Source organism: Pinus tabuliformis, chromosome 4_1 (assembly GCF_031772625.1).
Source record: "Pinus tabuliformis cultivar Carrire ecotype Pingquan chromosome 4_1, CPIR1, whole genome shotgun sequence".
Classification (NCBI taxonomy): Eukaryota; Viridiplantae; Streptophyta; class Pinopsida; order Pinales; family Pinaceae; genus Pinus; species Pinus tabuliformis.
Window position 1 is genome coordinate 197737554 of NC_142303.1, and position 25145 is coordinate 197762698.

At 39.6% G+C, this 25145-nt stretch overlaps 1 protein-coding gene across 1 annotated transcript in view; it reads right to left on the bottom strand.

Annotated features, from left to right (window-relative positions):
* LOC149174901 (uncharacterized) overlaps window positions 1-16063 on the bottom strand; it is a 33933-nt gene extending 17870 nt beyond the window's left edge. The window contains exon 1 of the mRNA XM_089419449.1: window positions 15419-16063. Coding sequence (XP_089275575.1) covers window positions 15419-15724 — 306 coding nt within the window. The 5' untranslated portion in view covers window positions 15725-16063. The remainder of the gene's footprint in view (window positions 1-15418) is intronic.
* Between the last annotated feature and the right edge of the window lie 9082 nt (window positions 16064-25145).

Below are 25145 nucleotides of genomic sequence, written 5' to 3' on the forward strand. Positions count from 1 at the left end.
TGGAGAGACCAAATAAATCGCCCTTTAATTAATGTTATCGCAATATGCCCCCAAGGAGCAATGTTTTTGAAGGCCATTGATTGCAATGGGGTGGAAAAAGATGCAATGTTCATCTCCAGAATTCTTCTTGATGCAATAGAAAGTGTGGGGCCACAAAATATTGTCTGAGTTATCACAAACAGTGCAAAGGTTTGTAGAGTTGTGGGCTTGATTATGGAGGATCAATATGATCACATCTTCTGGACTCCATGTGCGGTGCATTTGTTAAACCCTATGCTTTCTAAGATTGGTGAGATTGAGTGGATCAATGAAATATATGTAGCATCAAACGAGATCCAAAAATTTATCACCAATCATTCAATGCCCCAAGCCATATATCAGAGTTTTGCAAAGTTGGAGCTACTAAAGGTACCCAATTTTTAATCAGTGTTATGCATTATGAGTTCTTAATTTTAATTATAATTTATTTTATTTCTGATTTGAGATTTGAATTATGATAACAAATGTAGGTGTTTGAAACCCATTTTGCTTCCCACACTTTAGTCATAAAGAGGCTTGTGGAGGTCAGACAAGCACTACAAGCAATGATCATTGACCCTCTTTGGGAATCATGGAGGACTTCAACCTCTGATAGAGGTTGAAGAATAAAGTCTATCATTCTTGACGATGCATGGTGGGACAAGGTCCAATACCTTTTGCAGTTCACAGAACCAATCCTAAACATGATTAGGGAATTTGACACAGCTATGCCTTGGTTGGGGGAAGTCTATGAAAACATAAATAGTACGTTGGAGAGGATACGGGAAATTATCAAAGCAAGTGAACGTGACCCTTTTGAAATATTTACAATGAAGTGAAAGACATAGTTACAAAAAAGTGGAACAAAATGACCATGCCATTACACCTTTTGGCGTATGCACCCGAAACATTATCATTCTAAAATATTGTCTTTGCCTGGTAGAGCAACTCCAAACAGAGATTTTGAAGTGGTACAAGGTTATAAGACAGCTTTGAGGAAAATCTATAGGGAAGCGGGAATTACAAAGGAAGTATGTGAGGAAATTGGAGCATTTATACAATCCACTGGGATATTTTCAGATCCACTAGCCATGGATGATTGGGGGCATATGGATCCTATTACTTGGTGGGGCTTCCATGGTGGAGACAACACTTATCTCTCAACTCTAGCCACGAGGTTGTTATCATAGGTTGCTAGTTCCTCATCAGCTAAGAGGAAATGGAATACATATGGCTTCATCCATTCGATGAAGCGAAACCATCTGGGAGCAGCAAAGGCTGAGGATCTTGTATATGTTCATTCCAACCTTCGCCTTCTATCACATTTTAGTCCGAAGTACAAGAAAGGTCCAAGTAGAATGTGGGATGTAGAACCTGAGATATCTTACTTAAATATGACATTGAATGCCATGACTCACCTTAATCTACTTGAGGATGCTACACAATCAATTCCTACTTCTGCAACAACTTTTGACATTCCTGGTGCATCGTTCTCTATTCACGATGTAGAGTTGCAATATGCAGATGATGATGATGTAGACCCATTTCAGTATTTGTAGATAGACCTACTTTATATTATCATATTAATGAAGTGATCATTGACGAACCACTCATTTTGCATTTACTATTATCATTTTGTATGAGGCAAGATGCATTATTTCAATGTTCAGAATCATTATCTAATAATTTTAGTTTTAATGATGTGATTCATGAATGGTTTTGATTTTGAACATCAAATATGTTTTCTAAAATTTAAAAAATATTATTATAAATTTTTGTACTTAATGTATCCTCATTGTATCTGGATCCTAGCTTTTCAAAAATCCAACAAATCCGGATCAAGATCTATATTTGTATCCGTATCCGTATCTTGGTAACTTAGGAGCTAGGTTTTCGACATGATCATTGAGCCAGTTAAATTAGAATTTGCACTCATCAAATTAAAATGAAAATTTCATAAAATAAACAAATTGATTTTGCAAAAGTCCCACCCATACCAAGGGTTTTCTAAAAGTGAGCAACAAAGAAATAAACAAGGACTGAGATGAATGAGACTTACCTGTCTCCTTCAAGGTAAGTGAAACTCAATGTCACCACTAATGTGGAGATCTCTTCAGCCACGTGGCACAAGTGTTGATTTATGTAGTTTGGGAGGTACTCCAACACCCTAGGGTACAGGGTTTGGGAGAAGTTTAACCCACATGAGTTTTGTGGGCAGTGTACCCTAGCAGTGGGTTTTGCACCCAAAGTCATTGGCACGAAACCAAGTGGATATTTTGATGGTTCGACCATTGAGAGCATGTGGGGCACTCTTGAAGGGATACGGGACACCAAAGGCTTCAATGATGTGGTGTTGGTTGAATGAAACGAATCTTTTGTCTTATGTTTTATAGAGTTTAAACAAATTGTTTAGGTCAGCTTGACACATGTGGTGTGAACCTTGGTGGCAAATGAAACCCATCAAGAGAACTCTATAAATAGAAGGCATGTGGAGCTCATTGAACACATATCACAAGTGCATTTCATTAAGTAAAATCCAATCTGAGGTAGCCACATACCTAAGGAGTTGATCTAGAGTGAAGAGAAGGACAGGTTTTGTTTTGTCTCTTGTTATCTAGTTAGGTCGAGATAGGGAGAGTTGTTGGCCAAATTGTTTTATGTGATTTTGGCATGTGTTTGTGTCACAAACCTTAAAGACATGCTGAGTTGTATTTTTGTGTATTGCAGGAGGGTCAAACCCCTAATTGTGAACTAGATCATGGTCGTGTAACCTGGAAAGAGCAGTAATAAAACGGTCAAGTCCTCTAGAGCAACCGCGCAGAAGTTAGAAGGCTGAACAGTGAGGTTTGTGCAAGTTTAAAGGGCAGTCTGGAGGCCGAAGTTAGCACTAACATGGATTTGATTCAAAAGCCCTAAAAGAGGGTCGAATACATCAATTTTTGTGCATAGGGCAATGAGTATCTCAAGGTTGGTGTTGACGTCCTAGAAAGGTATGTTGTTAAGGTTTCTATGCAATGAATGCTAGGTGATGTAGCATTGTTGGTCTGTTTTGAAGATTATTGACGCAGCCTTTACACAGTGCCTTGGAGGGTTGTTAGTGGTTGTTTGGAAAACCCCAAGTACAGTAGACAAGAGGCATATTTGTCACTATGTGTGGGCAGTCTTGTGGGGCCCGACGAATTGACTTTTAGAGGAGCCAAACAACAATCAAGTGGGCTAGTTATTGTGACCTAGTTTTGAGACTTACAATGGATCAAATTAGAGATAAGAGGGCAACCTCCAAACCCTAAGTCTGGTCTTCTTTGGAGTAGCATAGAGGCAAGAAGTGGACAGCGGTAAAGACCCTATGTGTTGGTGTCTTTGGTGGAGCAAAGGACAGCTAGTGAGCAAAAGTTGAAGACCTTATGAAAGTAACCTTTTGGAACAGTAAAAGACATTGTAGAAGGCAGCCTACGTTCAGTCATCTTGAAGTAGACAAGAGTGATTGATAGAGGTGTTTGATCAGCTGGAGTGATTAGCAGAAGGGAGGCAAAGTACCCGCCAAAAGTGTTCAAGTTACGTGGACTAAAAGGGTCGTGGATGCGCACCATCAACAAGTAAGTCAAGTGTACTTTGTTCAAGGACATATTGGTCATCATAGTTGTTGATACCAAGGCCTAGTTTCTCTTGTATCAGCGCTGATTGTAAAGGCCATGATCCTTGGTACGGGAGCCCTAAGATTGTTGTATTAAAGTTTGTAATATCACAAGTGTTGGGTCGTGGATGCGCACCATCAGCAAGTCAACTGTACTTTGTTCAAGGACAGATTGGTCATCATAGTTGTTGATACCAAGGCCTAGTTTGTCTTGTATCAGGGCTGATTGTAAAGGCCATGATCCCTAGTACGGGAACCCTAAGATTGTTGTATTAAAGTTTGTAATATAACAAGTGTTGGGTTAAAATTTGTCTTGTGCATTAGTTGATTCACTGCTATTTGTTATTCCGTTGTACAAAGCAAAAGTGTTGTGGCATTTTAGTGTGTTTGTGATCATGATCTTAGACTCAAACCTAATTCTTCAGTGTCATGGAAAAATCAACATAGTATTAGAGCCAAGTTCCGATCCTGGGACCTGTGGGTTATGGGCCCACCACACTTCCGTTGTGCAAAGTAGAAGTGTGTTGGCATTTGAGTGTCTTTGTCATCATGATATTAGACTCAAACTTGATTCTCGAGTGTCGTGGAAAAATCAACAAGGAGGACCAAATGAATGAGACTTACCTACTCCTTCAAGGTAAGTAAACCTCAATGTCTCCAATAATGTGGAAATCTCTCCAGCCACATGCAGGGCTCACTACAACCATTTTCTTCCCATTGCACTTATATTTTGCTCATGCCATTATTGTTCTCCTCATTCTTATCTCTGTTTCTCGCAGGCAATGATCTGTGGCCCGGTGTAGTACAAAGCATTGCAACTCCTAATTATTATTATTATTATTACTACTATGTATATATCATGTGCTACTGACCCCAACAAAACAAATAACATGCATGCATATGAACAAATTTCCCTTCTTTGGCTCACAAACTACAGTAAACCTCCATTTAAGAGAATTGCAAGATAAGCTTAATTAAGCTATTGTTGTGCTCAATCAAGCAACCTCAGTTCAATTCCATTGGGGTGCAAATCAAGGCATGCAACACAGACAGAGAAAGAAAACATATTCCCTTAGATTGAACTCATGACTATAGAAATTTTTTGTATGTTGTATCCTTCCCAGTTTCAAGTTTTTGCATAGGTTTAATGCCCAAACCCCGTCATAGAATTGAGCTGATATATATGTTAGCATGTATTCAACTCAAAACATCAAAGACTACTCTACTCTTTTGTTTTCACAGCTGATACAAGATATAAATGCAAGCACACACTTAGAAATTTTACACAGAGTTCTTGGTCTAATGGCCCTAGAAAAACCCACAAGGGGAAAACCAGTTCTAAAGGAGGATTTTAAATGCTCTTAAGGAATTTTTATACAGCAGAGATAAAGAAAACTTATCTCCCTTTTTGCTTGTTAAATCCATTGCTAGATTTACAAAGAAAATTGTGTCTCACGCAGTCATAAACCCAGCCTGTGATTTGCCTTGTTTTCTGTGCTAGCTGCCACCACACAATGCCTTGATTTTTGTGCCAAGAATACCAGAGATCACTCTCAAAAAATAGTGCCAAAGTCATATATAATTTCTCTCTTGGAATTACACGGAGAATGCCTCAAGGTTCGCGCTCTCTAGTCTGGAATAACAGTGAGAGTCGAGACAGTCTCCTATCTCTGCAGCCTTGTTGACTAAACAGTGGCAGAATTACAATGATTCGAACACCCCTATCTCACACCAAGAAATGTGTTGAGATTCATACTCAGCTTCCCAACAAACCAGTACTAAATTCCAGCTTAAAACTCAGCTTGGAATCCCAAGAAAATCGGCTTAACAACCCAGCCCGAAAATCTCACAATGCGTGCAAATCTATTCCTGGAAACTAGGGCTTGACTTTGGTGTTTGATTTCCTCGTCCGCAGACATGCAAACTCGTCCTCCTTGCTCCTCTCCTCAAATCTCATGAGAAAATAATGAGCCTTTTCCTTTCCTTTTTCCCTTTTTGTCTCTCCAAAATATGAGAAACCTAACCCTTAGAAATCAAGGGCAGAGATTAAATCTCGGCCAATGAAATCAATGGATAAGATCAAGTCCCCTACTTGACCCCCTCCCTCATGTGGTCCCCTTAACTAATGGGCCTCCTAGTACTTGACCCCCTCCCTCATGTGGTCCCCTTTGATTAATGAGCTTCCTAGTACTTTTTAATGTTTTGCACGATGTGTATTTTTTCTCTCATAAAGTCACTTTAATATTATAAAATGTACTTAATACTTTTCTCATAAAGTCAATTGTATAACACGTGACTTTAATAAATTAAAGTACATAGTACATATCTCATAAAAAGTACTTTAGCTCCATGACATTAATTAAACTCATAATATCCCAAAACAAAAAGTACTTTAGCTCCATGACATTAATTAAACTCATAATATCCCAAAACAAAAAGTACTTTAGCTCCATGACATTAATTAAACTCATAACATCCCAAGACAAAAAGTCATTAATGTGTGTTCCTAGGCCAAAAGGATAAATGCCTAAGAAACACCTCCTTGGTACCCTTATTTTCAACAATGACCAGCCACAATTTTTGAGGGAAGAAATCTAAAAAAAATCATTTAAAAACTGAGAGAAAAGTCTAGCGAATGATTGACTTTGTCTTTGGGATTTGTTTTTTATAAGACTATAATTAAGTTTGCCACGAGTGCAGGCTTCCGAGTTGAAGTTTCAATAAAAAGTTTATTTTCATTATCATTTGAAAATTGAGAGAATTCTAACCAATGATTGCATTGTATTTGGGATTTGTTTTTTAAAAGACTACAAATGTGTTTGCCACATGTGCATGCTTCCCAGTTGAAGTTTCAGTAAAATTCTTTATTTTTATTATCAATAAATTTATTGTAATGCATATCCAAAGATTAGATAGTTACATCAAGGGTCCAATTCATTTACAAAAAGGTGACTTTTCACTATTTCATCTTCATTTATAGTGGCATCCTTGAATTCATTTACAAAGGGTAACTGTTATGGATCAACTTGAAACCATTCATATTTTAATGGGTACCTAACAAAAAGGTACACATGATTTTTTTAAACAGTAACTTGTTAAAATGTTTGTTGTCAATTGAGTTTATCTTGGTTTGTTGGCAATTGAGTTTATCTCGGGTGATTGGGAGGAATGATTGTTATCCTCCCTACCCAAGTTCAATTCCCACAAGTGACATGATAAGCTCATATTAAAAAATCTTGTTGTAATGGATTCAAGCAGTGTTGTTGAATGGCCTTAATTCCTGAAGAATATCTTACCCTTTCCGGGGTGGTTTGTATCCAAATACAAATCTTGGTAACTTCGGACTCCTTTGCATAGATGTTAATTTTAGATAACAATGGTATGTTTTATGCTTAAGCACGATTTACTTCAATGTTCCTTTAACAACCCAATAACAATTTCCAATTATTTTCAGTAGCAATCACAACCATTAATCACATTGATAGTAAATGCAGATAGAACATAAAAACAAATGCAGAGGACAAGCAAAGACAAGAGGACACTAGATTTGGCGGATGCTAAGGAAAAACCCCAATGTGCGGAAAACCCTTTGATCAAATCTTCTTATTATTCTTCAATAGTTCAATAGAGAGACAGTACAAAAGTCAAATAGACTAGCTCAATACAAAATCAAATCAGCCCTATCAAATTCTGCAGTCAACGCTGGTCAAAACAGCATCAAAACACCTCCTTTGAAGCTCGATCAAAGGCAATCCAATTTGCCTCCAACAAAAGTCAAAGTCAACCCAAATAGTCCCAACAACTCTGGTCAAACTCAGTCAAACAACAGTCAACTCTATGCTTAAATAGGCATGCGGTCAACGCAGGTCAAATAGCCCCAAATACCTCTATTTCTATGCCAAACAATGCACCCTAGAGAAACAGAAATTCTGCCCCCAAAATCGCTTTCAAATTCGGTCAAAACTACCTCGGTCAACGTTGGTCAAACATTCTGAAATTTAGTTATGCTTTAGCCCAAAAATTCTATCCTCCTCACTACAGAGAGAGAGAGAAGATGCCCAAGTTGTACGAACCAATCTAATGAAGAGAGAAGAATGTGTGAGTGAATGATGTCCAAATGAGGTGTGAGGTCTCTTCTCTTTATATACTTTGTTGTGGGTGAAGAGACACATTTATTGGGCTTCTTGAGCCTACATTAAGATGAGGCCGACCTGAACAATTTGTACATGTGAGGGAATAAATTCAAAATCACACTTTTGCTTGTCTGAATGAGATGATCTTTATATCAATCTTAGACCTCTCGAAAAAAGGAATCCAATGCAATAATCATCTCAATCAAATGAGTTGTCCCAAGATGGAATTTGGCCCTAGTTGCCAATTTTAACACTCCCTCTCAACTAGGGAGAATTCCACCTGCCAATCCATCTGTCATCATCATGCCATCCTATCGTCATGTACCATCTTTATCATCTCTATTGTGCTCTACTAAACCATGAAGTAATAATGAAGAAGAAGTGATCGAGAGTGAGTCACAAGACCTTACCACTCTCCACTGGCAAAAGCCAATCCAAAGGTAGAACCTCAAATGATCCCAGATCAAGTTGTTGAACACCATGCATCCTAGTCATAGGGAGTACGGCAGTAAATGATGCGTCCATCGATAGTGTTGTGGTTCCTAACCACTTTTCCCAACTCATTGGCCAAATGGGAGTTACTTCCCATGAATCCCAAACTCTATGGGTAGGATGTATGCTGAGGCATCAACAGGAGAAGGTGAACCACTCATCCTGCTCATATGCCATAGGAGAAATTGAACCATTCATCTTATACATATGTCAATCATAGGGGAAGGTGAACCACTCACCCTACATACATGTTTCCGCAATCGTAGGGGAAGGTGAACCATTCACCGTACATACATGTGTCCGCAATCGTAGGGGAAGGTGAACCATTCACCCTACACACATGTCAACCATCATGGGGTATCACAGGGGAAGGTGAACCACTCACCCTGTACATAGAGCACCACTAAGGGAAGGTGAACCACTCACCTATGGTTGCTCATAACTCCAAGAAGTACCCCAAGCCCCCAGGAGCTCGATGTCCAACTCATGCGAGACCCTCATAGGAGGGTCTTTCCACGACTCCAAGTCTCTCTCGAAAGGTTAAGAATTTGACCTTCCCCAAAAGGCTTTGTGAGCATATCTACGACCTGCTCATCAATGCTGATGTGATGGAGCCTTATTGCTCCCTGATGTACCATATCCCAAATAAATTGGTACCTAATATCAATGTGCTTGGAGTGGTCGTGGAACACATGATTCTCTGAAAGGTAAATCCCACTTTGGTTGGCGCAAAAGATCACAGTGGTATCCAGCACGTGCTCAAATAGCTCATTGAAGAGCTTCCTCGACCAAACAACTTTACAATAGGCCATACTAGCAGCTATGTATTCAGCCTCGGCGATGCTTAGTCCAACCAATTTTTTCTTCCTGCTCAAACAAGATATTGAAGCAGACCCCAAAGAGAAGCAACACCCATACGTGCTGTAACAATCCACCACACAGCCAGCCCAATTAGCATCAATATATCCATGTAGCCTCAAATTCCTGACAGTGTATCTCAAACCATAGTTGATTGTGCCACAGAGATATCTCAAGAGATTCTTAGCAGCAATCCAATGAATGTGATGAGGCTTGACCATAAATTGACTCAATGTATTCACAGCGAAGCATATGTCCAAACGGGAGTTTACTAAGAACAACAAGGCCATCACAAGTTGTCGATACTCAAAAGGATTTACCAATGCAGGCCCAGCAGTACTTCCACATAACTTCTTGAAGTTAAGTTCCATCGAAGTAGACACGGACTTGAAATCCACCATCCCACATCTCTCAAGCAACTTCACAATGTATATTCCTTGAGAATGGAAAATCTCATTTCGCCAGACCTCCAGCCCTAGGAAGTAGTGCATCAGTCCTAGATCCTTCATCTCGAATTCGGAAGCCAACTCCCTCTTTCATTGATAAATGAGAGGGTCATCACCTATCAAAAAGAGAGCATCGACATAAACGACCAGAATGAGAGGCCTATCCTTTTCAACCTTGAAGTATAGGTTCGGGTCAGCATCAATCCTTGTAAAACCCAGGTTCATAAGATAGCTACTTGTCCTCTCATACCAAGCCCTAGGGGCTTGTTTCAACCCATAGAGGGCTTTCTTCAACCTGCATACATATGTCTTACGATCTTGAGCTTCGAACCCCTCGGGTTGTCCTACATAACTTCCTCCTTAAGCAAGCCATGCAACAAAGCAGCCTTGACATCCATTTGGTGTAGGCTCCATCCTTGAGAGGCAGCAAAAGCAATGATGGATCAGACAGTGGTGTATCAAGCAACCGGTGCAAATATCTCATCATAGTCCACTCCTTCCTTTTGAGAGAAGCCTCGAGCAATGAACCTGGCCTTGAACTTTTCAGCACTCTCATCAACTACATGTTTGATTTTGTAAAACCATTTTGAAGTGACCATTGACTTGTCCTTGGCTCTAGGAACCACATCCCAAATATCATTCTTCATGATCGACTCATATTCCTCGTTCATCGCATGCTTCAAAACTTGGTGCTTCACGGCTTCTTTGAATGTACATGGCTCAGATTAAACTATGGTACTCATAGCAACTAAGTACCCTTGGTACCTATTCGGTTTCTTGCTTTCAAGAAATGTCCCTCTTGGTGCAACATGTCTATCAGCATCTTCAAGAGTATCTTTAAGCCACAAAGGTATTTTCCTTTTAGTAAAGGGCTCACCAGGATGTGGATCAATGGGATCCATCGGGCCTTCAACATCGTGCATTGGATCATCTGTCAGAGTTTCATCCTTCTTTCCTACATCATCATCATTGTCCTTCCTAGGGATAGGAAGATCTCGGACTTTCCAAAGGGTAGAATCTTCATCGAATGTGACATCATGACTTATTTCCACTTCTCTTTGACCAGGCACATAGATTTTATATGCCTTCGAAGTTTCACTGTAGCCCACAAACGTTCGTTTCTTCCCAGATGCATCTAGCTTGTTTCTTTTCTCTTTCAGCACATGAAAATATACGAGACAACCAAAAATTCTAAAATGAGAAACATAAAGTTTCTTACCGGTGAAAACTTCTTTGGGTGTCTTGAAGTCCAATGCTTGATGGAGGCACTTATTTTGAACATATACAACGTTGTTGGCAGCTTCTACCCATAAGAACTTCGGTAGGCCTTAATCATGAAGCATGGCACAGGTGGCTTCTATGATTAGTTCGATTCTTCCTTTCGACAACTCCATTTTGCTCAAGAGTATATGCAATAGTGGTCTCCCTCTTAATGGCAGCTTCTCTACAATAGTCATTGAATTCATTTGACTCATATTCGATACCATTATCGATCCTCAATATTTTGATCTTCTTCCCTGTTTGATTCTTGACCAAGGCTTTGAAAGAACAGAACCATTTGAACACTTCGTCCTTCTTCAAGAAATAGATCCATGTTTTGCAAGAGAAGTCATCCACAAAAATTGCATAGTACAAGTATCCTCCTAAAGATGTTACGGGCAACATACCTGATAAATCAAAATGACCAATTGAAAAATATCAGTAGTTTGACTTTCACTTGAAGGTAATGGTCCCCTTGTATGTTTTCCAAATGCACAACGCTGCCAAACTCCTTCATGATCTATGTTGAATTCGAGCATACCTATGACCATCTTCCTTACATCACATAAGGCTTTGTAATGAAGGTGAGTGAATCTTCGGTGCCATAACTCGGGTTGAAGAGAAGTATCGCAAGTCATATAGCTCCCAAATGACTACCTCCAACCTAATAAAGACATTCAACCCTAAATCCAAGTGTGAATGCATCTTTCGGGTTCCTTTGCCAAACACGAACCTTCCCATCAACGAATGTCACCTTGAAACCTTTGTCTTCCATAGCAGAAATAAATACCAAGTTTCTTTTCAAATCAGGTACATATAATACTTCTTGTAGATGAAGGGTTTGACCTTGATTTAAGTGAAGAGTGGCAGTCCCAATCCATTTTACGAGGTAGGTGGCATTGTCCCCAAGTATAATCTCCAAATTTGTCTTCTTTTCAACCAAGTTTGAGAGGGCCTCCTTGTACCCAATGAAGTGCCTTGAGGCATCACTATCAATCAACCAATGATCCAATGTATCCGGAGGAGAGGCAGTGGTGAGGGCATAAATAAGATAGATATCTTTTTGCTTATCTACAACATTAGTTTCTTCATACCTGGAGTTTCTTGACTTTTTAGGAGGACAGCCATTTCCATATCGAGCAGTGGGAACATTCCTCTTTCCGTTGTTGTTGAACTTATTGTTCCTTTGATTGCCATTGCCTTTGTAATTGTTGTGGTTATTGTTGTCATCATCCCTTGGAGTATCCTTCTTGTGAGAACATTCTCTAGCAAAGTGGCCAAACCTGTTGCAATTGAAGCATCTTCATTTTCTTCCTTCTTTGAATCCCGGATTAAACCCTTGACCTTGTCTTCTTGGACCAGCATTGTTCTTTCTTTTAGCATGAGCGGAGAAAGCGGTAGGATTATTTCCATTTGAGGGCTTATCTCTTTCCATCATCCTTATTTCTTCTTGAGTGCATCTAGCCAATAATTCATCAAATCCCGAAATTCTGTCATTGTTGAGGATGGTAGTGTTAAACACATCCCATTCTCTTGTAAGGCCTCCAAGTGCAATAAGAGTGAGCTCCCTGTCACAAACAACTTCTCCAACAGATAAGAGATCATTCTTGATTTCGGTAATCCTCTTGAAGTAGGATTGAATGGATTGTCCTCTATCCATCTTGATGTCTTTCAACTTGTTCTTGAAAAAGAAGGCTTGATTTGCATTATTTACTTTTAACATCCCAACCAGCTTGTAATACATCTCCTTAGATGTTTCCAATCAAAAATATAGGCAACCAAAGGCTTGTGAATGGAATCAACAATAATTTTTTGCAGCAGCGGGTGCATTTGAAGGAGGCTCCGCCACTCTTCCTTTGACATTGACCATAGCATCATTTTCTTCCAAAGACAAATCCAGAGCCAACTTCCATGCATGATAGTCGGATTTTTCCTTAAGCTTGTCCTCGGATTTGAAGTAAGATGTAGTTGTCATTGAAGCTAGCTCCAAATTCTTATCCAACAACTTCCCTTAATGATTGTTTTTCTCACTCTTGCTTGGGATTTGTCTTCACCTAAACTCTGATTCCATTTTAATTTTAGATAACAATGGTATGTTCTATGCTTAGCACAATTTACTTCAATGTTCCTTTAATGGTCCAATAACAAATATCCAATTATTTCTAGTAGCAACGACATCAACCATTAATCACATTGACAATAAATGCAGATAGAACATAAACACAACTGCAAAAGATAAGAGGACACCAGATTTTGCGGATGCCAGGGAAAAACCCCAATGTGGGGAAAACCCTTTGATCAAATCTTCTTATTATTATTCAATAGTTCAGCAACGAGAGAATACAAAAGTCAAATAGACTAGCCCAATACAAAGTCAAATCAACCATGTCAAATTCTGCAGTCAAACTTTAGCCATAACTAGAAAAATTCAACGTTGGTCAAAACAGCAGCAAAATACCTCCTTTGAAGCTCGGTCAAAGGCGACTTCAGCCTCCAGCAAAGGTCAAAGTCAACCCAAAACAGTGCCAACAACTCTGGTCAAGTTCGGTCAAACAACAGTCAGCTTTGTGGTCAAACAGGAATGCAGTAAACAAAGGTCAAACAGCCCCAAATACCTTGATTTCAGTGCCAAACAATGTGGCATAGAGAAACCGAAATTCTTCCCCCAAAACCGTAGTCAAATTCGGTCAAAACAACATTGATCAACGCTGGCCAAACAGTTTGGAATTCGGTTCTATTTTAACCCAAAAATTTTGTCCTCTTAGCCGCACGTGTGAGAGAGAAAGAGAAGATGCCCAAGCTATACGAACCAATCTGATGAAGAGAGAGAGAAGAATGTGTGAATGAATGATGTCCAAATGAGGTGTAAGGTTTCTTCTATTTATAAATTTTGTTGTGGGTGAAGAGATACATTTATTGGGCTTCTTAAGCCTACATTAAGCTGAGGCCGACCTGAACAATTTGTACATGTGAGGGAATAAATTCATAATCACACTTCTGTTTGTCCGAATGAGATGATCTTTATATCAATCTTGGACCTCTAGAAAAGAGGAATCCAATGCAATAATCATGTCCATCAAATGAGCTATCCCAAGGTAGGATTTGTCCCTAGTTGCCAATTTTAACAATAGACTAATCATAGTGTTCTTAACAAGCTATATGTGAATCTCCCGAGCCACAGTGAGAATGTGGGTGCCTAATAAACATGGAGTTATGTTTGAGACTTGAGCTTTGACAAAGTAAAATGGAAACAAAATTACCCAATCCACGCACTTGATGAGGTATTGAGTGTGCTTCTTTTTTTGAAGTGCTTCCTTTAAACAAAAGAGAGAATACAATTGACCCAAAGAATTCAAACACCATAATAGGACTGCTTTCACAAAATGGCACTTCAAGGGCAATCCACACAATTGACAAAGTATTGTGTATTGCTTCTTTTTTTAAGTGCTCCCTTTATACAAAAGAAAAGTATTACAATTGACCCAAAGAGGTCAAACACCATAATAGGACCGCTTTCACAAATTTCCACTTCAAGAGCAAACAGCAATAGGGGGCACTCTTCCGTCAAAATCATCCAGCACTTGCAATAGAGTGCAACAGCTGATTCATATGCATCCAAGGGAATTGAACCATGTTGGATGGTGTGACATGCCACAGTGAACCACAACCACAACCCCATTGACTGCATATTGCTTTTACTTCATCAAATTTAACCACGGAGTCCATCAATGGCAATTTTTACTGACGAACATTGCTTGTGTAACAAGAGACCAAAGTTACTAAAAAGTCGTTCAATATCATGTTTTATGGCAAATGCTCAAATATACATAACAGAAGTTCAACTATATGGGCACATTTAATGTGACAATTAACCCCTGGTTGTACAGCCAGTAAAATTAGTGTTGTGCTACTCACCAGTAGATATGTTAACAAAGTTTGTAATTAGAAGTATGCTATATTGCAATTTTACCAGCTAAATCAAGATTTGCTGCAGTTAAATTAAAGATATGTATATAAGCAAACAAGCAAATCATGTCTCTGACAAAATATCGACTATTCATCGGTAGAGATGTTGACATAGATCGTAATTATGAGCACGCAATGCAGAATTTTTTCTCTGGCAGTAGAGCCAGTTAAATTAGGGTTTGTGCCAGTTTAATTAAATAAAGATATAACAACAAAAACAAGCAAATTATGTCTGTATAGCAAACATCCAACTATTCATTGGTAAAAGTGTTGACATACGATGTGCCAATTCCCTTCTGATCATACGGCCAGTTAAATTAGGGGGCTTCTGAGAACTAATTTAAACAAAAAATAAGCAAAAAAGAAAATTAAATTTGCGAAAATCCATCATCAAATCAAACATTATGCTTGACAAGCTCTGACCTAGGGTTTTCCACATAATCTTAGGACCAGTTAACTCAGGATTTCTGCTAAAAATGAAAATTTAAAAAACAAGCAAACTGAGTCTGCAAAAAACACTTGAATTTTTATGTTTGGCAAACCTGTATCTAGGGCTTTCTAAAAATTAACAAGGAAATAGACAAGGACTGAGACGAATGAGACTTACTTACCTGTCTTCTTAACAGAAAGTTAATGCCAAAAGCAAGATCACCGATAGGCCATTTTCCCAGTGTCTCAGAGTACGTAAACCTCAATGTCTCCGATAATGTGGAGATCGTCTCGAACCACGTGGCAGGCGCCTGCGCAGGCCTCACTACAACCCTTTTCTTCACAGTGCGCTTCGGCTTAACTGCAACAGTGCCATTATTGTTCTCCTCGCTCTCGTCTCCGTTAGTCGCAGGCAATAATCTGCGGCCCAACGTGTAGTACAAAAGCGCTGCAGCTCCTGCCGCGGTAGCCATGGTTGCCGTGGCCATAATTATTATTGTTCTCTATATGCCCCGCGCCACCGACCCCAGCGGAACAAAGAACGCGCGCGCATATGAATAAATTTCTCTTCTTCGGCTCACAAACTAGGGCAAACTTCCTTTTAAAAGCATCGTGGACTAAGCTTCAGAATTAAGCTATTGATGTGAATCAATTAAACAACCTCGGTTCGATTCCCTGGGATGTAGATCAAGACAGATAACGCAGTTATAAAGAAAAAGCCGCACGCCCGTCGAATCGAACTCGTGACGAGCCACGGTTGATTGCAGAAATCACAGATAGTTTTATTAAAATTAATGGAAGCGAAAAAAAATCGCTCATGAATGAGTGCATTGCATCTGGAAATTGTCTTATAGCACTCTGGTTGAGTTTGACACGTATATGGACTTGCCAGTTGTCGCTTACATAAAAGGTTCCTTCATTTATTAATCAATAAATTTGTTGGATTGAGAATAGGGGATTGTTTGATGGCTACAAAAGGTCCATCTTCTTCACACTAGTTACATCTTTCTTGAAAGTGGCATTGTTGAAAAGGTAATTTAGCTTGTGGTGATAAAATATGATGTGAGTAATGTTTTTTAAATTTTTTTGATTTAAATTTTAAATGGTTTAAAAATATATTTATTTTTATTTGTTTGAAATGTTGCTCAAATTTTAATGATGGGTTTAATAAAGATATTATTATTTATATTTATTTGTTATTATCATTTGGATTTAATAATGCGTTAATAGATTGTTATTAGTGTAATTGTTAATTTAATTTATGATGATTGAAAATATGTTAATTGAATTTATAATGATTGAAAATATGTAAATAATTAATTTAAATTTTATAAATTAAAGATGGATGTTTATAAGTATTCTATATAAAGATATAGATTTTATTTTAAAAAGTATTTCAATTGGGTATATATTTTTTTATTTTGTATTTTAATATTTGGTGATAGGTTCACTATGAGTGATGTCAAATGGTTTTAGTGTAAGTGGTTGATGAAAGAAATATTACTGAATTTAGGCTTTTGTGATCATATGGTTTTAGTGTAAGTGGTTGATGAAAGAAATATTACTGAATTTAGGCTTTTGTGATCTATATTAAGTTTATTGAGAAGGTTTTCGGCGATAATCACATCAGTGTGCATTTGTCGACGCATTTCAAACCAACAAGTGTGGTTCATCATCAAGACTAGATGAAGAACCAGAACATGGCAACAAGTTAACTGCAAGCGTGCCCGTTCAAAATGGTGAACCTTAGTTGCGGTGGCCCTTCCATGCAGGGATGTAATTATTGAATTTAGGCTTTTGTGATCAATATCAAGTTTATTGAGAAGGTTTTCGGCGATAATCACATCAAAATGCATTTGTCGACGCGTTTCAAACCAGCAAGTGTGGTTCATCGTCAAGACTAGATGAAGAACCAGAACATGCCAGCAAGTTAACTACCAGTGTGCCCATTCAAAATGGTGAACTTTAGTTGCAGTGGCCCTTCCGTGCAGGGATGTAATTATTGAATTTAGGCTTTTGTGATCAATATCAAGTTTATTGAGTAGGTTTTTGGCGATAATCACATCAAAATTTGTCGACGCATTTTAAACCAGCAAGTGTGGTTTATCGTCAAGACTAGATGAAGAACCAGAACATGGCAGCAAGTTAACTACCAGCATGCCCGTTCAAAATGGTGAACCTTAGTTGCAGTGGCCCTTCTATGCAGGGATGTAATTATTGAATTTAGGCTTCTGTGATCCATATCAAGTTTATTGAGAACATTTTCGTGATAATCACATCAGAACGCATTTGTCGACGCATTTTGAACTAGCAAGTGAAACCAGCTTGCCAATTCCCTTGCTAGTTCGAAACGCATCGACAAATGTGTTATGATGTGATTATCATCGAAAACCTTCTCAATGAGCTAGATATGGATCGCAGAAGCCTAAATTCAATAATTACATCCATGCACGGAAGGGCCACAGCAACTAAGGTTCACCATTTTGAACGAACACGCCTGCAGTTAACTTGTTGTCTTGTTCTGGTTCTTCATCTAGTCCTAACGATGAACCACTCTTACTGGTTTGAAACGCGTCAACAAATGCATTCTGATGTGATTATCACCGAAAACCTTCTCAATAAACTTGATATGGATCACAGAAGCATAAATTCAATAATTACATCCCTGCATGGAAGGGCCACTACAACTAAGGTTCACCATTTTGAATGGGCAAGCTTGCAGTTAACTTGTTGCCATGTTCTGGTTCTTCATCTAGTCCTGACGATGAACCACACTTGTTGGTTTGAAACGCGTCGACAAATTCATTTTGATGTGATTATCGTCGAAAACCTTCTCAATAAACTTGATATGGATCACAGAAGCCTAAATTCAATAATTACATCCCTACACGAAAGGGCCACTGCAACTAAGGTTCACCACTTTGAACAGGCACGCTTGTAATTAACTTGCTACCATATTTTGGTTCTTCATCTAGTCCTGACGATGAACCACACTTGTTGGTTCGAAACGCGTCGACAAATGCGTTATGATGTGATTATCGCCAAAAACCTTCTCAATAAGCTAGATATGGATCACAGAAGCCTAAATTCAATAATTACATCCATGCACCGAAGGGCCACTACAACTAAGGTTCACCATTTTGAATGAACACGCTTGTAGTTAACTTGTTGTCGTGTTCTGGTTCTTCATCTAGTCCTGATGATGAACCACACTTGCTGGTTTGAAACGCGTCAACAAATGCATTCTGATGTGATTATCGCCGAAAACCTTCTCAATAAACTTGATATGGATCACAAAAGCATAAATTCAATAATTACATCCCTGCACGGAAGGGCCACTACAACTAAGGTTCACCATTTTGAACGAGCACGCTTGTAGTTAACTTGCTGCCATGTTCTGGTTCTTCATCTAGTCCTAACAATGAACCACACTTCTTGGTTCGAAACACATCAACAAATGCATTCTGACGTGATTATCACAGAAAACCTTCTCAATAAAAAGAAATATTATTTATCCACTTAAGTTGAAATGTCACTTGTGATGTGTTTACTTTTTGTGAGTAAATTATTAATTGAGGTTAGGAGAGCATTGACAACTTTCTTGAATAAATTTTAGAGTGAAACAATATGTTACATGTCAAAAAGATTGTTATCATTAAATTATTTACTAATAGAGTTTCATATCCATAGTACATTTAAGCAGTCAAAGGAGACCTTCTAGACTAGGTTGAGAATGTAGCATTCCCTCCTTATACTATCTCTGACTGCGGGAAGTGTTACTTGTTGTTTAACCCGATCCCCAAGGTCTATTATGAGGATGGGATTAGCAAAAACCTCATTTTTGCAAGTTCACGAAAATTAATTGTTGACTTCACCCTTGCATTCAGCTCGTCGAGAGATTTTCGATGATACCAACTTTATCTTAATTTTATTCTCAGATGAAAAATTGCACTCCATTGGAATTCAACCTATCAAAAGAGACCATGTCAACATCCTGACCACGTGGTGCCCATGTGGCCTCCACGCAAGTCTAACAGGTCAACTTGGTGTGTTTTATTGTCATGCCCACATCATACTACTATAGTTGTCACCACCAATGGCTTTTGGCATCAAATAAGGAGAAAGTAGCGGTGAGCAGTGAGCAGTGGTAAGGTTCCATGATGGAACCATGACTCAGGTAAGCCAACCTTTTTTCTTGTATTCGTGCTTCTGTGATCCATAAGAAATTAAGCAAAGTCTTTCGGTGGAAATCACATAAGAGAAAATTTTGCCTGACGTGTTTCGAACCAACAAGTGTGGTTCATCATCAGGACCAGACGATGAACCAAACTTGTTGGTTCGAAACACATTGGCCAAAAATTTCTCTTATGTGATTTCTATCGAAATACTTTGCTTAAGCCTTTGTCGTGTGCATTATAACACCCTCCTCCCACATCCAGCCAAGTAACCATGCCAATCGGGGTAAACATGAGACGAGAGACTACTATGATCATATTCAACCTCCTATGTGACCTTAAGGAAGTGGAATCGACGGAAACATCACACAAAGTCATCCAACATCAGCTTCAAAATCCTCGGGAGACATGTCAGCCACTCAGACAGCATGTCCCTGGGTCCTAATGTTGTTTTGGATTTCTTTTGCCATAGTTGCTCTCATGCTATGGGAAGGGAGCAATCAGCAACCCAAAGTCGCTCTCACAGGCTTGCCTACTAGCGACCAAAGACCAAGATTGCCAGTTTTATGCCAGCGACCCCGAGATTTGAGCCACTTTTTCAGGCCCAGAGCACAGGGCACTGCCGAGAATGGAGTGATAGCTTGAAATCAATAAAAATATAGGGAAACAATGATGCAAAAGCAATAAGTCGAACATGTTGATTTATGGTAGCATCGAATGTGCTCTAAGTCTCAAATTTTTCAGGGAGGCTTGGGCACATGTATTCTAAAGAACCCAAAAACAGTTTTATTAAAATAATTAATTATTTTTAATGGGTCCCTAAGTCTAAACTTAGGAAATTAAAATAATTAATGGGTATTAATCTAATTGTGGGTGTAACTTCTAGAGGAAGACAAGGATCAAGTAGAAATGATCTTAGCCCTTGATTAGCTTCTGATATGGGCCATTGAATGTCAACGAGAAGATTATTTAAGGAGGCTTGAGAGTCATTTGGAGGACACATGGAGTGAGTTCAAAAGTTCTATTTTATGAAGCAGAGCAGCTGCCGGAAGAATTTCAATAGTGAACTTGTGTAGTGAGGAGCAGGGATAATTTGGTTGGAAAGTCTTCTACTGAGCCAGGATACAACAGAGAGGCAGAGAGACACCAAAAGGAGGAAGTGCAGTACCTAGGAGGGGTTGACATTGAGCTAGAAGGGCTCGTGCAGAGGCAGCGCAGTCCTCGTAGTAGAAGTCTAAAAATTTGTTGGGTTTTGACGTCTGAGCCGGGAGGGTTGACGTCAGAGCTCCAAGAGAGAAAATCGACCCATCACAGAGCTGACGCAAAACCTTAGAGGCTAATGCAGGGCCCATGCAAGGGCAACACATAGATAATCGGGGACACGTTGGTTCAGCTATCGGATCAGTCGGGACTTGCCGGGTAAAGTGAGGTAATCTCACAAATTTATTTTGCCAGTTGTATTTCTTTGTAACTGGACTACCGGGAGGGCATCCAGAGTTGCATTTAGAAGATTACTGCATAATAATAAAAACCTCAGAGTTGTTGCACCGGTTTTCTCACATTGGGTTTTTCTGGAGACATTTGTCCAAAAACCACTATGTCATTTGTGTGTATCTTTCTCTATTGTCCAGTTTCTTGTTTTGGGCATATTATTTAATTGGTGTAGGTTGTAGTGTGTTAACTTTGATATTTTCTGTAGGAAGCAGTAAATAATTTGTTTCAGTAATTAACAAATAGGAGAAGTATAATCAGTTGTTGCAGTAGGGATTCTGGTTTACGAAATTTTCACATGGTATCAGAGCGAGTGCAGGTGAAGTAAGAAGAACAGTGCCAGAAAACTCTGCGTTGAGCAAAAGAGGGAGATCAAAATAGCTGCAGGAGGTAGCAATTTGAATCCCCATAGGGGTTTACGCAGTCCTAGCCGAAGGGTTGAATTTCCAAGCAGTCTCTCTCTGAGTGAGTTGATAGAGAGAAGGGCTTCTTAATCGAAATCTTGTCATATCAGAGGGAGTAGCGCTGAAGCCTCAGCATGAAGAGGAGATGGTGGGATGTAGTTTTTCTGTAGGCCATTTTGTTGGGTAGAAAGACGTCAGAAGAGAAGAGAAGCACTATGAGGGAACTTTTCCTCAGTAAGACTTCCCGCCAAGAAGTTTGTTTTCTTATTGGCTGAGCAACAACAGTAAGAACCAGAGAGGAGATTTTTGACATTTTCAATGGCAGAGATGGCAACTAGTGGCTTGAGGGATCATGATAGATTGGAGGGAGCATCCAACTATGTCATCTAGAAGGCAAGGATGTCATTCCTTCTATATGAGCATGCGCTCAAAACATATGTCGACAGCGTGGTGTCAGTGCCTACATATGCATATCTGTTGAAGAAGTACAAGGCAGAAATGGTGAAGGCAAAGAGAATGATCCTCGATGGAGTGAAGGATCATGTTGTATGTTACATTGCTGACAGAGGGACTGCTAAGGAGATGTGGGACGCATTTTCTACGTTGTATCAGGGATCTTCCGAGGAACGGAAGATGTACCTTGAGCAGAAACTGAGATATGCTCAGATGCAGATGGGGGAGCGTGTGGATCCATTCCTCACGAAGCTTCAGGAGACCCAAGATGAGTTATTAGTTGTGGGGTCTACACCTCAAGATTCTGAGTTGGTTATATTGGCCCTCAATTCTGTCTCAGATGAGTGGCAAGCCTTTTTCCAGAGTATCCTGGGTAGGGCGCTTTGCTGAATTGGGATGAGATGTGGGCAGCTCTCAAGCAAGAGGAGCTAAGGAGAGACTTGGTCAAGTGTAATCTTGATGGAAGCAACAATAGTGGGTCAAAGCCCAATGAGGAGGAGGAGAATGCAACCCTTGCATCAAAGGGGCAGCAGGAGCAACGGATACATAAGAAGGACATCCTGAAGATAAATTGCTTCAGGTGTGGTGAGATGGTTCACTATGCAACTCAGTGTCCTCTTGGGAACATGGACAAAGATGAGAAGCACGATCTGAAGGTTGCACCCACGAAGATCAAGGAGGAGGAGTTCACCATGACAACCGAGATACCTCCAGGAGGGAGATGGGTTGATTTAGAGTTGTAGTTTGAAAGAGCTAGAGTTGGGTAGGATCCTTAAGGAGCCCACCTCTTGGATCAATACCTTGTTATGGGAGCCCAGTTTTGTGGTAGCGGGATGGACTAGTGTCAAATGGTGTCGAGGACTGTCGAAGAGACAGTTGAAGTGGCTAGGAGAGCTAGAGACTAAACATCACAGAGAAGAGTTGGCAGCAGTGCAGATGGCACACAACAGAGGTCAACAGTAGCTTAGAAGATTCAGAGGGTCAGCACAGAGACTAGCAACAATCAGGTTCTAACATTCACATGGTATCATACTGAACACAGTTAGTTCAGTAATTTGGGATGTTTTTCCATTATTGATGCAGTAGCAGCAGCAGTTTGCAGTGCAAAGGCGGCAGTGGCAGTGCCAGCACCATCATGGATGCAAAAATTCCGAGGGAGTCGTAGTACAGATGCAGCGTTGACAGTGGCAGGGTCAGCAGCAGTATAGATCCTATATTTGTGTAGTGGTTGGTGAAGAGCATGTCAGACATCAGTAGCGCAGAGGGAAATGTTACAGAACAAAGTGATGCTTCGGCAGGCTGCATTGCTAGAGCACATTAATCGCTAAGAGGGAGTGTTGATTTCTAGTAGCATCGGATGTACTCCAAGTCTCAAATTTTGCAATGAGGCTTGGGCACATGTATTCCAAATAATCTAGAAAGAGTTTTGGGAAATTCCACCCACAAACAGTTTTATTAAAATAATTAATTATTTTTAATGGGTCCCTAAGTCTAAACTTAGGAAATTAAAATAATTAATGGGTATTAATCTAACTGTGGTTGTAACTTCTAGAAGAAGACGAGGATCAAGCATAAATGATCTTAGCCATTTATTAGCTCCTAATCGGGGTCGTTGAATGTCAACGAGAATATTATTTAAGGAGGCTTGAGGGTCATTTGGAAGACACATAGAGTGAGTTCAAAAGTTCGATTTTCTAAAGCAAAGCAACCGTTGGGAGAATATCGATAGTGAGCTTGTGCAGTGAGGGGCAAGGATAATTTGGTTGGAGAATCTTCTCCTGAGCTAGGATACACATGAAAGAGGTAGAGAGACACTAGAAGGAGGCAACGCAGCACCCAGGAGGGGTTGATGTTGAGCTAGAAGGGCTCATGCAGAGGCAGTGCAGTCCTCCAAGCAGAAGTTTGAAAATTTGTTGGGTTTGACATCTGATCTGAGAGGGTTGACATCAGAGCTACAAGAGAGAAAATCAACCTAGCACAAATCTAACGTAGAGCCTTAGAGGCTGGCGCAAGGCCCAGGTAGGGGAAACGCAGAAATAGCTGGGAACATGTTGGTTCAGATGCCGGATCAGGCAAGACTTACTGGGTAGAGTGAGGTAATCTCACAAATTTCTTCCGCCAATTGTATTTCTCTATAACTGGATTGCCGAGAGGGCATCCAGAGTTGTATTCAAAAAATTACTACATAATAATAAAAACCCTCAGAGTTGTTGCACCAGTTTTCTCGCATTGGGTTTTTCCGGGGACATTTGTCCAAAAACAATTGTGTCATTTGTGTGTATCTTTCTCTATTGTTCAGTTTCTTGTTTTGGGCATATTTTTAATTGGTGTAGGTTGTAGTGTGTTAGCTTGGATATTAGTTGTAGGAAGCAGTAAATAATTTGTTTCAGTAATTAACAAATAGGAGAAGTTTAATCAGTTGTTGTAGTAGGGATTCCAGTTTACGAAATTTTCACAGAACAATACCTTTATCAGACCCCTACTAGCGATGCCAAGCATTTCGTCAAACATATCATCAACATATAACCTACAAGTGTAAATAACATAATTAAGTGTAGGGATCTCATACTTATATGAGAATCGCTATGAACCATTGTGCCCTCATGTCATTTGTTGCATTATCATCTATTAGGCCATATATACATTATCCATTCATTTACAAGTAAAAACATGCTAAGATCCATACATAGTTGTTGTCATAAAATATACATATAACCAGAGTAATAGGAACATAATTACCATAAACATATCAACCATCAAAATCCACATATACATTGATACATTTACACATGAAAATCAAGGGAATGAATTTCTCATTAATGAATGCAATAAAACAACCGGAGATGGGACTACCACATTCCACCCGACCATAGAATGGTTGAGCCAAATCTCTCTTCAATCATTCACCTTCGTGCCATATTCCAAGCATGAATGTGGGACTCAAACCAAAAGAACCAATTTTACCTCACCCTCATCAACAAAAACCAACCTTTACTATAATCCATCTTGGATTACTAGGCCAACACAATGAACACATCATAACAAGCTTTACTGTGATCTACACCCGATCACTAGGCCAAACAAGCATGGATGCCACCGGATTTCTCCAACTACACCGTGAGGAATTTTCATGTCTCCTAGTCTCTCAAGCTTTACCGAAATCCAAACCTGAATCACTAGGCCCTAAATCGAGACCCATTCTCCAGGCTTTACCGCATATCCCAAACCTGGGATTACTAGGCCCAATGGAGAGAAAACCACCTCTTGGCTTTACCATATATCCTGTCATTCACCGGTAAGGATTCCTAGGCCCACCGAGGCAACACAATCTTAACTTTACCGCAACCCACAATATAACTCAGGGGTCACTAGACCAGTGGCTTTAC